This window comes from Neocloeon triangulifer, unplaced genomic scaffold (genome assembly GCF_031216515.1).
Source record: "Neocloeon triangulifer isolate White Clay Creek 2 clone unplaced genomic scaffold, ASM3121651v1 ptg000002l, whole genome shotgun sequence".
NCBI lineage: Eukaryota > Metazoa > Arthropoda > Insecta > Ephemeroptera > Baetidae > Neocloeon > Neocloeon triangulifer.
In genome coordinates, this window is record NW_026775545.1 from 3649127 (window position 1) to 3663375 (window position 14249).

Here is a 14249-nt window from a genome sequence, read left to right on the forward strand (position 1 = left end):
CGGAACGCCCATATTTTCATCACGATCTCTATTTTGTTTACAAATTTATTTTGAATATTTTTTTCGTTTTAAATAAACCCTATGGATCCAAAGTGTGTTGTAATTTTCAGTGGAAAAAGGAAAAGTGGCAAGGATTTTATTACCGAGAAATTAATTGAAAAGTAAGCAATGGTTACATTATTTTGAGATTATTATTATTTTAAATCCCATTTTTCCAGTCTAGGAAACGATGCTGCCACAATTGTAAGAATATCTGCGCCGATCAAGAAGCACTGGGCCGAACTGCACAATTTAGATTTAGACCAACTGCTCGATGCGACAGCCTACAAAGAGCAGCACCGACTGGCCATGATTGAATGGAGCGAGAAGGAGCGGGCCAGAGACTATGGCATTTTTTGCAGAAGCGCCGCTGAAAATGCCAAAGGTGACATATTTTACGCAAATCAATATTTTTTCACACAAAATCAATCCTTTAAATTTTTCAGGATTAAACAAACCTGTGTGGATTGTAAGTGACGCTCGTCGGAAATCTGACTTAAAATGGTTTGGAGAAAACTATGGTGATATTGTGAGAACTGTTCGTGTTTTTGCTGATGATCAGATCCGTATGAAACGAGGTTGGAAGTTCACTGCAGGTAAATTTTTGTTTGCCTTTAATAAAATATTCAATTTAATTTTTTATAATTCCAAATGCAGGTGTTGACGATGTGGCTTCTGAGTGCGATTTGGACGACGTTACCGACTGGAGCTGGCAAGTCTACAACAATGGCAGTTCTGAAGACATCACAAACTTTTTGGCAGATCTGGAAGCCTGGATAAAACGGAGCTTGTGACACAAACAGCCTTTTGCAGAATGACTGACTAGAAAGCTATTGGTATTTTTCAAATTCGTATTTTGCACAAAAATTTAATATATACTTCCATCACACTTATTGTAACTTAAATGATATTGTCTGCATTTATACATTGTAATCTTGTTTTTATTGTCAAAATATATATTCTATACACACGTTACCAAGGAACACTTTTGTGTGTGTTTGCACCATTTCCAAACCCCATTATCCACCCCACATCGCAACTTAGAAATCAGTTACAAAAATTTTAAATGCCAAACTTTGAAGTGCCGACTCTTCTGCTGGGTATTTATCACAGACTGACTAGGGCACTGCGGCAGTCGAGCAAGTAACAATTGTTGTATTTGAATTTCAGTCAATAAGTTGCTATGCATCTTTAAAAATTGATTACAAAAATTGATCATTTCGAAATCTCTGCATTTCTTCTTTTTTTAATTAAAATTATTAATATCCACTTTTTGAGCCAGTATTATTTTTTTTCCTGGGAAAACTCCTATTGGAATTTTAAAATAACAGTTTGCTTGATCACATTTGTACTGCAATTTTTAATTACAAAAAAATTAGTCCTCGTCGCTGGAGAGGTAGACGCCGGTGTGGATGGACTCCCGAGGGGGCTGCAGACCCTCGTACTCGTGCTTGACGTGTCTGCTCTGCCACCAGGCGGCGATGAAGATGAAAGCAGCCACGCCGATGAGGGCCACGTTGGCCACAAAGGCTATCATCAGCCAGTAGTACCAGCGCGCCTCGTTGACCACCGGGTCGAGGGCAATCAGGAGGCAGGTGCCGTCCCGGCGAAGACGGGCGTCCGGATGGCAACCAAGGCAGTGGCTGCTCAGAGGGCCTTTGCACTGCGAACATGAGTAGTGACAATCTCGGCAGTTTGGTTTGCCTTTGTTGGACAGGCTGATGAACGTGTCCATGGGACACTCTTGCAGACACTGGCCCTGGTACGCCACATACGTGTCCATGCATTCTGAAAAATTGATTTTCATTAATAATCTCATCAGAATAAAAATTGTCTTTAAATACTTATTTTGAATAATAAAATAAATAGTCAGGAAATTATTATTTTTTTTTCATTACACAATTCTTAAAAAGTAAATTTAATAACAGGTGGATGCGGGTTAATTTTTTTTACAAACAGAAAACCAACAGCACGATTTTTTTTTATCTATGCATGCAAATAGGTGCGGCATAAGCAGTAAAGGGTAAATTGAAGCCACCAGAAAACACAAGACAAGAAAACTGTGGACTCTCACCCTGCTGGTCGACCTCCGAAGCGTTAGTGGAAGACCGCGCGAAGCTAGTTTTGCCCTTCACCGCCTCTCGGGAGCTATAAAACTTGACTGCCATCTCGCATTTTGTACAAAATCTCAAATTTTTGCAGATGAGCAGTTTGGGATTTTGGGTGCAAACAATTTTAAAACCATTTTGTGATAAGATAGTTTTGTGAATTTTTGGGGAACCCAGTGGTGCATCAATGTAAACGAAAAAAAATATGTGGAGTAAAAAAGACAATGACAAGTAACGGGAAAAAAACAGTTTCGACAAGGACGGAAAATCACACAATGTATGTTAGTTTGTTTGTGATCCACTTTATTGAATTAGCCATTCTGAGTCCTCGATATGTCAGCTTCTTCAATTAATCTCTCTTACTCATCACCACAAAGTATTCAATTTCATATTTTTTTTATTCCTTCGCACGCAAAACAATTAATATATAATGCCGAGCGTCCAAAATCATTCAACATTTCAGCGAAGTTGCTTTTTCTCAGTTTTATAATATTTACAATTTTTATATAATACACGCTGCACATTTAAAAATGTCAAAATGCTTTCTTATGTACACACACACGCAGTCCGAAACAAGAATAATACTGTTCATCAAGTTGCAAAATTTATACATTATCGGACATTATCCTAATTTCGTCATCTACGTCTTGTTTTAATTTCTCTAAACGACGCTATAAGTACTATCTCGTGTGTGTTGTGTGTATCTCGTAGATTGGCACTTTTCTCATATTCAACATTGAAAATTATTTTTGTCATTTTGCGTAGAGGTTTCTTAATTGTTGCACACTGAACGCCGACGCTACACCACTGTAAATATATCGTCACACTTATTTCATCTCGCACACTTGTCCGCGCACCACATTATCAAAAAGTCACGAATTCATCGTACGTGATCATTATTTACTTGCGATCATCAATTTCTGCCTTTTTTATCATCAATGTACACAATCAAAATTACTTTTAATGAAATAAATCAACTCTTTCGGCTGCCCATATAAAGCTGTTTCGTCAATATTAAGACTGGCCGTGAGAATTTCTGTGTGAATAATAAAGTGTGTGTATTTGGATTGGCACACTATTCGTTTATTAGTTCCATCATCATGCTGGTTTAATATTATATAATTATTTAGTTGATCAGTCGGAATCACCTTGTGCCTTTATCTTTTCTCGCTTCATTCCACAATCATTTGCGTCTGGTTGTTTTATTCTCAGCTCTCATAATATATATATTTTTACTTCGCTCTCCATATTTTGTAATAAAGTATTAATTATAATAACATCTCGCCTTTTATGTTACATAGCATATCTATGAAATCACAGATTACAGGAGATTTCAACTTGTGCGGCACCATTTTTGCAGCGTTGGGTCACCCATTGCAGTACGTCTACATTTTTACTGTCGGACTAATTCTTCAATTATAATGAGAATTCAAAATAATATTACTTATTAAGCTTGAAAATAATTTAAATTTGTAACGTTAAAATATACACTCCATGAGAATATTATCCCGTGTGCACATGAGTAATGCATCTCAATTGCACAATGATAAAAGAAAAATTGCGATTACATTTTAAGTTCTACACATTTAATTGGTCCCAAAGTGGTTTAGCTATATTTTTTCATCAAACCAAGCGCCTTTTCAATTGCGCGCGTTCTTCTCCCTTTCGTTAATTTGATCATGATTATTGCATTTTTTTTTTCATTATTTAATAATAAATTTCCACCTCCGTGTTGAATTTTGTGATAAACTTTCAATTTGAAATAAAATTTAATTCCTATAAAAATTAATCCAACAGGCCACAAGTTAAAAGAGTAAAGCAGCCTAAAGCAAAAACCTAATCCTCCCTGAAATAAATACAGTTTTGGTCGATAAAAAACGGACCACTTGCAAAAATTAAGTTTTACGTTTCTATATAATACTCTTGTTCAAAATAATCCCAGCTAGTTGACCCACAATAATTTCTGCTTTCGAAATGTGTGCACATCGATGCGAATAATTTGTTTATAAATATTATTCACACTTTGATTGATCAAATGAGAAACTACAGTTAAATTAAATTTTAAGGCTCTTTGGTGTTGTCAGCATTCACATGATTTTCTTGTCGGAATTTGCGTAGCAGAAAAAATACTCTGTAGCTGATGATAAAAAGAGCACGAAAACCATATTTGCTTGAACCTCGAGCTAAGGGAAAATTAAATTTCAACAGATTCAGACTGGAAGAGTGGGAAATACAAAAATAAATTATTCTTATTGACGAGATCATTTCATCTATAATTTTGGTTAAAATGTGTAAACACAGATTTCTTCAAGCAAAATTTGGAGTGTTTTTGGAATTTGAGAAACACAACTTAACTCTTCCAGCTCTTATCCTTATTTTATCCGAGGGAAAAATGTGGCGCTTTCAAGAAAATCGCAGCAGCTACAGTTATTATATGGCAGTGTTGCTCCTTAAGGAGGGTCCACTGCTAAAAAATGGCCTGACCAATTGCGTTCGAAATTGCACATTCTGCCAAAAATCATGGAGAAAAGAGGGACGTAATACAGTGCCCCGTTTTTTGACACCACATTATACAGTGACAATGGCCTGCTTTGACTTTATCAGAGGTCCCTCCTTAAAACGAATTCATATTATATTATATATTATGCATCTCTTGAGGTAAATCAATTTTTAGAGATTAAAATGAGGACAGCAGCACATTACTTGTGAGAGTGAAACATATGTTTAACATTTAGGCAGCCCAGAGTCAATCAATCAATCCAAATAATTCCGTCTGGAAGCGAGAAGCAAGAGAGTCAACAAACCTAAGCACATGTTGGCTTCACTATTTATGCACCCTTCGGCACTGTTCGTCAGGTTGGGCGACAGCCGCGCCGGCCCCACCTGCGCCTCCTCCTCAATAGGCCGCGGCTTGGCCGTCACCAGCAGGCGGCTCGAGTTGGTCGGCCGACTCGTTGCATTCAGACTCGGTGTCTCACGGTTTTTCAGGTTGTTGCCCAGCGGCTTGACCTCCTTCTCAGTCGGCTCTTCTTCCAGGCTGTCGTGCAGCAAATGGCCCTGGCCGCCGTCGTCCGGAAGGTCGTAGGTGCCGTGCAGGCTCAGCTCCCAGGCTGAGAGGTTTGCTACAATTTAAAAAAGGAGAAAAATTAGGAATGTTTATTTCAGGCTAAGCGGAAATTTAGATTCTAAATGTGCGATGCCAATAAATAGTAGGTGCGCAGTAAAAAAGGTAAAAGTTTCTCTTTTTATCCAATAAAGAAAATTTTCTCTCTTTCATCTATAAAAGAAAAATGTCATGCTCTATGTGAACGTTAGATGCATCTTTACTTTACATTAGCAGAATTTAGATGAGCAAAGTAAATCAAAAGAAATTGTACCTTACCAAAAATTTCTAAAAATATGTGAACCTTAATATTGCAATCTAATAGTTTTTTCATACTGAATCGTGGAATTTTTAAATGATTTTCCACTTTTTAAAACACAATAAATTACAAATTATAAACTACTCTGCGCTGCGCAACTACTTGGAAAGTTTTTCAGATGTTGGCAAATTTTGATTCAGCCGCCATTCATGCTGAAATTGTGCGTTAGTTAAAATAAAAATGTACATATTTTGATATTTTCATGCACCAAAAAGTTAGAATTTCCATGCAAAAGCAAAATAAACACGCTGAAAATAAAAACGGAAAATTGAAAAAGGCCATGCTGAGAGTTGAGGTCCACGCAGATACCCTTGTTGGCTGCTGGCGCGTTTTTCTGCTGTGGGTCTTGACGCAAGTCGAGCCCTTTGGTGGGTAGACCGCCGCCGCCGCCAGGTCGGAGGGCGGCCGCGTAAATGTTTTCAGGTGGCCTGCTTTTGGGCCCTTGTCTGCTTTCCTTGGGCCGCGTGAACGAGGGGTAGACGAACTTGGACAGAAGGGCGGAGAGGGGTTTGCCAAAGGTCAGGTTGGGCGAGTGGGCTGAAAATTGCTGACCGCCCAGCTCAGGGTAAATGATTTCCTGGCGCCTGGGGGCCTGGGTGGTGCTAGGAAAGCGGCCCAGCTTGGCGCTGGACGCCCGAGGGTAGGGGGTGGTGCGGGGTCGGAGGGAGGGCATGGGCGGCACGATGGTGCTCTTGCGCCCCTGCTTGGAGGGGTTGCCGCCCTTTTTGCGCGGCTGCTTTTGCAGCTGGCCGACGTTACCGCCGCCAACCTTGACCTTGGGAGAGGATGGGGACGTGGGGGTCAGGGTAGGGTTTTTCTTTTTGGACGTCGAGTCGGGCGAGTCGGTGGTGCCGTGCAGCACGAGTGACCACTCGCGAAGAACGGCGCGGCCTGCATGCCACAGAGGAGCAAAATGAAACAACACCAGTTTTGAAAAAGGGCAGTGAAAATTTTGTAAAAAGTGATTTGAAGGTTTCATTCATTTCTCAATGAATTTGATGCATTGGAATTATGATTATTGAAGATGATTTATAATCTTTAAATGTTCAAATTTCTAATTAATTCCAGCTAAAAAGTAGTCTCTTCAACATTCAAGCTACCTCAACTTGATTCTTTCTGTTGATATTTAAGTGAAGAGCATAAATATATATTATTTTTAATAAATAAATATGAAAAATTAAATTAAGTGTAAAAGTGTCATAAAAGAAAAATTAAAGAAACAAATTAAATATTTTAATTTAATTTAAAAATAAATAAATTATTGCAAGAAATTTAAAAAAATGATAATTAAAAAATTTTTTATAATACAATAATAAAAAATAAAAAAATAAAAAACAGATTTCATTGGTATTATTATTTTTTGTTCTCTAAATATATAGTTTAGTTTTATCTTGATATATACCGATATATACTAGCAAAAGAAACGTAAACAATAATTTATTTAAATTGTAAATGAATCAGTTGTGAGTTGTGAGGAGCGTAAATCAAAATGAACTTCAAAGGGATTCTATTTTGGTTTTCACTGTCCTAGAGATGGCCCGTCACCAAGTATGTATGACTGATGAGGGTGAGTTAGTCAAATGAGCCGGGGTGCTTAAGGGTGCTGTTAGAGGCTCACAAAGCACCCGTTGTTAGACAAAAGCTGCAGGCCCTGCGGCCAACACGCACCTAAGTAGCGGCCTTCGTTGTGGATCTCGAGCTGCCAGATGCCGACGGGCGTTTCACCCCAGCTGTGCACCGTCATGAAGGGCCACCGGTTGAAGCCCGCCCGCGACACGTCCAGTCGCCGCCTGTCCAGCAGGGTTGAGCGCGTGCCCCCGGGCGAAGTGAGGTGGATTTGCAGATCACCCCTCCTGCTTGTTGTCAGCGTGATTTTCGCCTGTGAAACGCACACAGCAGACAACAATTAGTAAGCAAATTGTGGAGGAAAATGCACTGAGTCAAAAGGATTTAAAGCATTCAAATTTTTTGTTTTAAATACAGCAAAAATAAGTTCAGAATTAAAAAAAATAAAATAAAAATAAACTGTTTTATAAATAGCTCAACTTGGCCAATCAATGAGTTTTAAAAGAAAAATATAAATATAATATAATATCATTATTACAAATTTTCATAGAGATTCAAAGCATTTAATGCAACCTAGGTTTGAAAACTTTAAAATTGTGTTACAATGAACATATAATTAATATCTAATTATTTATTATTTTATTATTATTTTAAATCTCAACAGAAATTAATTCATACTGTTTGTTAGAGGTTTTGGACGGAACACTTAAAAATTTTTAATTTCAATAATATTTTTTTATGATATTTAAAATAATATGTAACTTATTAGTTTACATGGTTTATATATATTTCAAATTAATTCATTTCACAAACTATGAATTGGATAATTATCTTTGTAATGATATAAAAAATCAGTTGAGAGTCGAAAATTGTTATTTATATTCAACTATTTGATAGCGGAAACAATTTTTCTTCCGCCCCATTTGCAGAAAAATAGATCCAAAAGCCAGCACTAAAAATTTGGATTCGTCGCACCGCCAAATGTCTGCTTAAATTTTCACATTATTCAAATGGATATGATGTAGTGTTTGCTCATCTCTGTGCTCGCGACCCAAAAGAAGTAGAAAGAAGAAGCAACTGCGCGGCACTTTGTGCACACGGCCGAGGAAATTGTAGCCAAATAAGCATGAATATTTCATGAGCGCGTGTTTCCGTCGCGAGAGCAGACACAACAAATCTCAATAAAACGCGACACGTTTCGTTTCAAACTTTTCCGCCGACACGCAAAATAAGTAAATCTATTGATTAAAATGGAGCAATACTCACTTGCACATGCTCGAGGAAATTGACGCCGGGACACTCTCTGACCCTCAGCTTGATATTCACTTGACTTTTGGCCGGGATGAGTCTGGAATACGAAATTAGTTGGCCTGCTTTTTGCGCCTTTTGTGATTGTCTTACTTCTCGGCGTTCTTGGCAATAATTTCACAGCGCTGCTGCTCCGGAACTGTCACCCACTTCTTTGCTAATTTCACCATGGCCGCTGCATCCATTAACCCATATCCAAACGAGTGGCTCACTGGAAAAAATAAATTTAAAAAAAATCTATTCGTTTATTGTCTGAGCGATTTCGTTTTATGCGAGAGGGACGCCTGCTGGTATTTGGCGCTCCTTCGCGTTATTTTGCATAAGTTGGTCATTTGCGATGCAAAGTCGAGCGCCAACTTTTATGCAATTTCATGAGAGGATTAAAAGTAAACAAGTTGTTGTGCTCGCGCTCACTCTGCGAACCGAGAAAAATTAATTTATGCAAAAACGGCGCGAAGTGTAACCTAATTAGCAGGTTTGCCAGCAGCGAGCGAATTTTCTAACAAAAAGTGCAAAAGCGCTCCCCAGAAAATAGGAATTTATTATAGGAATATATTTAGATAGGGGCAACAAACTTCATAGTTTGTTTACATTTATTCACGAATAATATTTAAAAGTTTTAAATGAGAAAAAATTAAATTTTTATAAAATTCTTAAAATATTTTGTACATCAGAGCTACAATGAATTTATTGAAGTAAAACGGAATTTAATATAATACGCAGCATAATTTCAATAAAGGTTACTTAAAATTAGTTTAGAATAAATAAATGGATTAATAAAACGTAATAATTAGGTATACCCAGGATAGTAAAAATGTGATTTTTTTTCCAGCTAAAATAGGTGATCTTCGGTGAAACAAAATTCAAAAGAAGATAAATATTTGGCGTCTAAGGATGTTAAAAAATGTGTTTCATATTTAATCACCGAATCTTCTAAAATAGATGATTTAGATCAATTTTTATAATTCAAAACTGGTGATTAAGGGCAAAAAATCTCTAAGTATGTTTTATTTTCACTCATAGGTGAATTATGTAATCAGGTTTTTCATTACATATCAGATTTTAAAATTTCTTTTCGAGTTTTAAACTAATTAAAGTTATGTCCTGATCTGACAATTAGGTTTCAATCAGTTTCAATGTTACCAATTTTTCTATCTTGACTCATTATTCGCCTAAAATCACCTATTTTTACCTTAAATTAATCCAGACTATTGCTTTAAATAACCGTTTTAGTTGCAATATTTCAATATTAAAATAAAAAAAGGTTCAGTTGAAGATATAAAATAACTCACCATTTCTGCCTACAGCGTTGGTCTTCCAGTCAGGGGCGTGCAGATTCTCAGAGCGAGCCGTGCGCACCACGATGTGCTGCATGTCGCGCCAGGTGAGCATCCGGTTGGCCTCGAGGGCCAGGGCGCAGATGCCGGCGGCCAGCGGCGCCGAGGCCGAGGTGCCCGTGTGGCTGGTGGTGCACTGGTGGTGCAGATCGGTGGTCATGATTTGCCGCTCGTTGGCCAGCCCGCTGCTGTAAGTGGTGGCCAGGGTGGAGCTGCACGCCTCCGAGTACCACGGCACCAGGCCGTTTTCGGTCGCGCTGCTGATCGACAACGTCCAGATCGAGTTGGTGTAGCCGTCGCAGTTGCAGTTGTCGTGGTCGCGGCCACCGTTGCCCGACGCCCACACAAAAATGGAACCTTTGCCGCTGCGGCCCTAAAAATAAAATGGCAGAGATTGAATTAAAAATTGAATTTGGGCAAGAAATTTTTAATTACAAATGATCAAAGTCGCATTTTAAAAAAAATTCAATAATCATTCCTAATTCAGCTAAAATCAGAAAGAAAACAGATTAAAGTTTCGTTTCAACAATCAGAGCAAATTATAATTGTACGAAGCGTTACGATTGGGAACAATTTTTTTACTCAAGCAGAGAGCTCTAATGGATATAAAATTATAATTAATTGTTGGTAGTTTTGGGGGTATTGCTTATTAAATTAAACTTATTGCTGTTTTTGGGATATTTAATTTGATTTTTAATCAGATATTTTTCTTTAATTTAAAATTTCAGAATTCCCACTTTCAATTCAGCTTTGATGTCCACACACAGAGGTAATTAATTATTGAATCTCAAACTTTGTTTGTACGAATTTAATCAAAAGTTGAATTAATCCTGCATTCAAATTTCCGTGGAATTTTATCGCAGATAATCAATTAACAAATTAACATTGCTACAGTCATGCCAGCAGCAAAACAGACTCTCTGAAACGGACACAACGCTAATTACTGCAAGCGAGCACCGGCAACAAGGATTCAGTTAATATTAATACTTTAATTACGCCACAATTCATGTCCGAGCCCCTTTGGCACTGCCCCCGTTTTGATGTATGAAATTTTCACGGCGGCTTTCGAAGCCCCGCGAACACTTTTAATAATTAATTCGTCGAGTCAAACGCGAACGGGCAACGCACCGCCCTTTGATCTGCTCTCCATATGACAATTAATCTTTTGCTTCTGCGGCCGGCACGCAGCTAATCTGATTATGAAATGAAAAGTGCGCGTTGCTTTGACCTCGTTCGCCCGTTGTGGCCGGACCGAACCGCCGCAGATGCAAAAGCCGCCGCGTGATTACGCCGCCGCTTTGTGTTTGTGGAGGCATTTATCGTGCACTTATCACGAAATACAGCTTCCAAGTCTGCCCATTAACTTTGTCATTCACGAATTCTATAAACCAAGAGTCAGACAGGATTATCAAGACTGTTGATTCACCAAATCTATCTGGATGGTATGGAATTATTTGACTAGAGAATAATGCTGAGGGCTCCGAACTTTACATCAGACTCAAGTATTGTGAAATTTGACATTATGTATTTGAAATTATTTTAATGAATTTATATTTTTGCTTTGTTTCTTGTACTGCAGTTTATATAAGTTTTTATTATTTATTCAACTATTTATCATGTAAAAGATTCTAGACCTTTAATTCTGGCATGCTCATATTTCTACCTAATTTATTATATTTTGACAACGTATAATACGGTAATAATGATAAAAATTTTAAAAATAGAGGATAAAAAAAAAGAGAAAAATTAATTAGGCTAAAAAAACCTAAATAACATTTTTAATTCTTGGTTATGTTCATTTTAAGTTGAGTGTATTTAAAATTAGTTTATTAACTTTGAATTTAAATATATAATTGTTTATGCCATTTTTTCAAATTTATGTGAGCATTCTTATTCTCAGTCAGTCGCCTTTAGCCAGGATCTAGTCAAAATCTACTTTTTGAATGCATAAATGGCACAAATATCTCTTCATCTAAAAAACCTAATATTAAATCAAACTCATAAATTCTTCTTTAAGGAAAAAACAATCCAATAAACTACGATTTTCTCGGATGTCCAATCAAAATCTAATCCAAATTGATTTCCGAGTCAATGCAACCTAAAGCAAATCGGGCGACGCAAATCCAATAAAGGGACCTCATCAAAACGTCAAGTTTAGAGACGAACTATTGCTTATTCGTGACGGAGCAGTTTGACGCATGAGAGTTTAACAAACGAACCTCTTGTTTGGGCGCAGAGGCGAAAACAGCAGGAGCCGAGCAATTTGGTCCGACGCGAGGGTCTCGAGGGTTTTTGACGAGAAGCCCGACCGACTCACGGGCAGCGAATTTCTATTGACTTTTAATTGAAATTCACTGGCGTGGGATGGACGAATTTGCTTGCAAGAACAAATAATACATTTTGCGGCTTAGAATTCTCTTTAATCGGAAAGCGGATTCCTCATGAATATGATTATATTTATGGTTTCCAGGGTGCATTGCTCAAAACCAAAATTTAATGTGAGGCGAGTTGCAGATTAATATGTTTATTGTAAGGTTCATTGTATTGTTAGCAGATACATTCTGGAATAATTTTTATTGGGTTGAATTCAATAAATTTAATATTAACTATTAAAATAAAAATCTTATTATGCTTCAAAAGTTCTGCCTTATCATATATGACGACAAGAATATTATTCAGATTGAATTGAACAAGTAGGTGCTATAGTTTCTTTCCTCTTGATTTGATTAAAATTATAATATATCCTTTTGTAGTTGAGACCAGATTTAAACAAACTTATTTATGTACCACAGTTTTTAATACAAAATTGCTTTAAATTAAGTTAATTTCTTCAAAAGTAAAATCTAAAAAAAAATCCAAGAAGGAAAATGGTATTCAGAAAGCTTAACTTAATTAAAATTAATACAAAATTGTAAAATTTCAAAATATTTCAGGTGAAAAAAATGAGTTTAATTAAGCACTACGGAAACAAAATTTAATAGAAATAAATTAAATTTAAAGATATTTTCATATTTTTCATTTAATTTAATATTACATGCCAATAAGATGTAAAAAATTTTGTTACAGTTGCACTTATCAAGCTTATTTTTTTTCTTTATAAATATTAAATTTTTTTATACCTTTGATCTTAATATTAAAATGCGTGAAAACTTGATAAAATTTAGCGTCCTACCTTGGCCACTCCCTCGATGAAGGCACGTCTGGCGAGCTCTCCGGGCCCGTCGACGGTTTTGCCGTCGTCGTCAGGGCCCCACGAGGCGCTGTAGATGTCGATGTGCTGCGGGTTGAGGCTGAGCGAGCGCGCCTCCACGGCGTCGGTCACGTCGCCGTCCAGCATCCGCACCCCTGCCGAGCAACACAACTCAATTAGACGCCACAAACACAATCAGAGCTGGGCCAACACAGACAAGTCCCTTTTGCACGGGGACGTACGCAAGGTTAACAAGCTGCAAATTTGTCACGCAAAACTGCTGGCTTGATGTGTGGCGAGAATTGGGTCGTCTTATTGGCGATTGATTTGGCGTTTGGTGCATGGGAAAAGTACAGATGAAAAAATGGGGACAAAAGTTAGAATGGTTCCATTAACATTTTTATTTTCCATGCTTATCTATTCTATTTCGTTGCTTTTTAAGTAAGCGGACTTAGATTTTGCAGTCATTCCATTTCCACTTCATTTTCAATTTCTATTTTATTGGTCATCCGTCATCGCGTTTATAATTTGTTTTTATATTAATACATTTGTTTGGTGTGCTTTTGAAATAATATTTATTATTCTTAATAGATCAAAATCAGGATTTTAAATCTTTTTTATAACAAAATTTTTCAAATTTTTAATTAGTGCAGATCTCATGCAAAAATGGTACAGAAATGGTGCAGGACCAGTCCATCTGATCTGCGTCAGTTCTACACCAGTTCTGCACCTTTTCTGTACCTTTTTGTACCAGGGATCTAATTAAAGATAGAATGGTTCCATTATCATTTTTATTTTCCATGCTTATTTATTCTGTTTCGTTGCTTCTTACATAAACGGACTTAAATTTTGCAGTAATTTCATTTCAACTTCATTTTCAATTTCTATTTTACTGGTCATCCGTCATCGCGTTTATAATTTGTTTTTATATTAATACATTTGTTTGGTGTGCTTTTGAAATAATATTTTTTATTCTTAATAGATCAAAATCAGGATTTTAAATTTTTTTATATATCAAAATTTTTCAAATTTTTAACTAGTGCAGATCTCATGCAAAAATGGCACAGAAATGGTGCAGGACCAGTCCAGCTGATCTGCGTTAGTTCTACACCAGTTCTGCACCTTTTCTGTACCAGGGATCTAATTAAAGATAGAATGGTTCCATTATCATTTTTATTTTCCATGCTTATCTATTCTGTTTCGTTGCCTTTTAAATAAACGGACTTAAATTTTGCAGTCATTCCATTTCAACTTCATTGTTAATTTCCATTTTATTGGT

At 36.9% G+C, this 14249-nt stretch overlaps 2 protein-coding genes across 3 annotated transcripts in view; one reads left to right on the top strand and one right to left on the bottom strand.

Annotated features, from left to right (window-relative positions):
• Window positions 1-6: 6 nt before the first annotated feature.
• Window positions 7-1014, top strand: LOC132203322 (phosphomevalonate kinase). The gene is made up of 4 exons (XM_059631001.1): window positions 7-161; window positions 219-424; window positions 486-635; window positions 697-1014. Exons 1-4 carry the CDS (start codon window positions 82-84, stop codon window positions 831-833), a joined length of 573 nt encoding a protein of 190 aa, XP_059486984.1. The 5' UTR covers window positions 7-81; the 3' UTR covers window positions 834-1014.
• The window catches only part of LOC132203307 (furin-like protease 1), a 189719-nt gene continuing 176429 nt past the window's right edge, over window positions 960-14249 (bottom strand). The window contains exons 6-13 of one of the 2 annotated variants that reach the window (XM_059630979.1): window positions 12953-13125; window positions 9736-10153; window positions 8537-8654; window positions 8402-8483; window positions 7238-7448; window positions 5879-6460; window positions 4952-5269; window positions 960-1827 (exon numbers count right to left, since the gene is read on the bottom strand). In XM_059630979.1, coding sequence (XP_059486962.1) covers window positions 1415-1827; window positions 4952-5269; window positions 5879-6460; window positions 7238-7448; window positions 8402-8483; window positions 8537-8654; window positions 9736-10153; window positions 12953-13125 — 2315 coding nt within the window. In that variant the 3' untranslated portion in view covers window positions 960-1414. The remainder of the gene's footprint in view (window positions 1828-4951; window positions 5270-5878; window positions 6461-7237; window positions 7449-8401; window positions 8484-8536; window positions 8655-9735; window positions 10154-12952; window positions 13126-14249) is intronic. The other variant, XM_059630989.1, reaches the window with a different exon arrangement.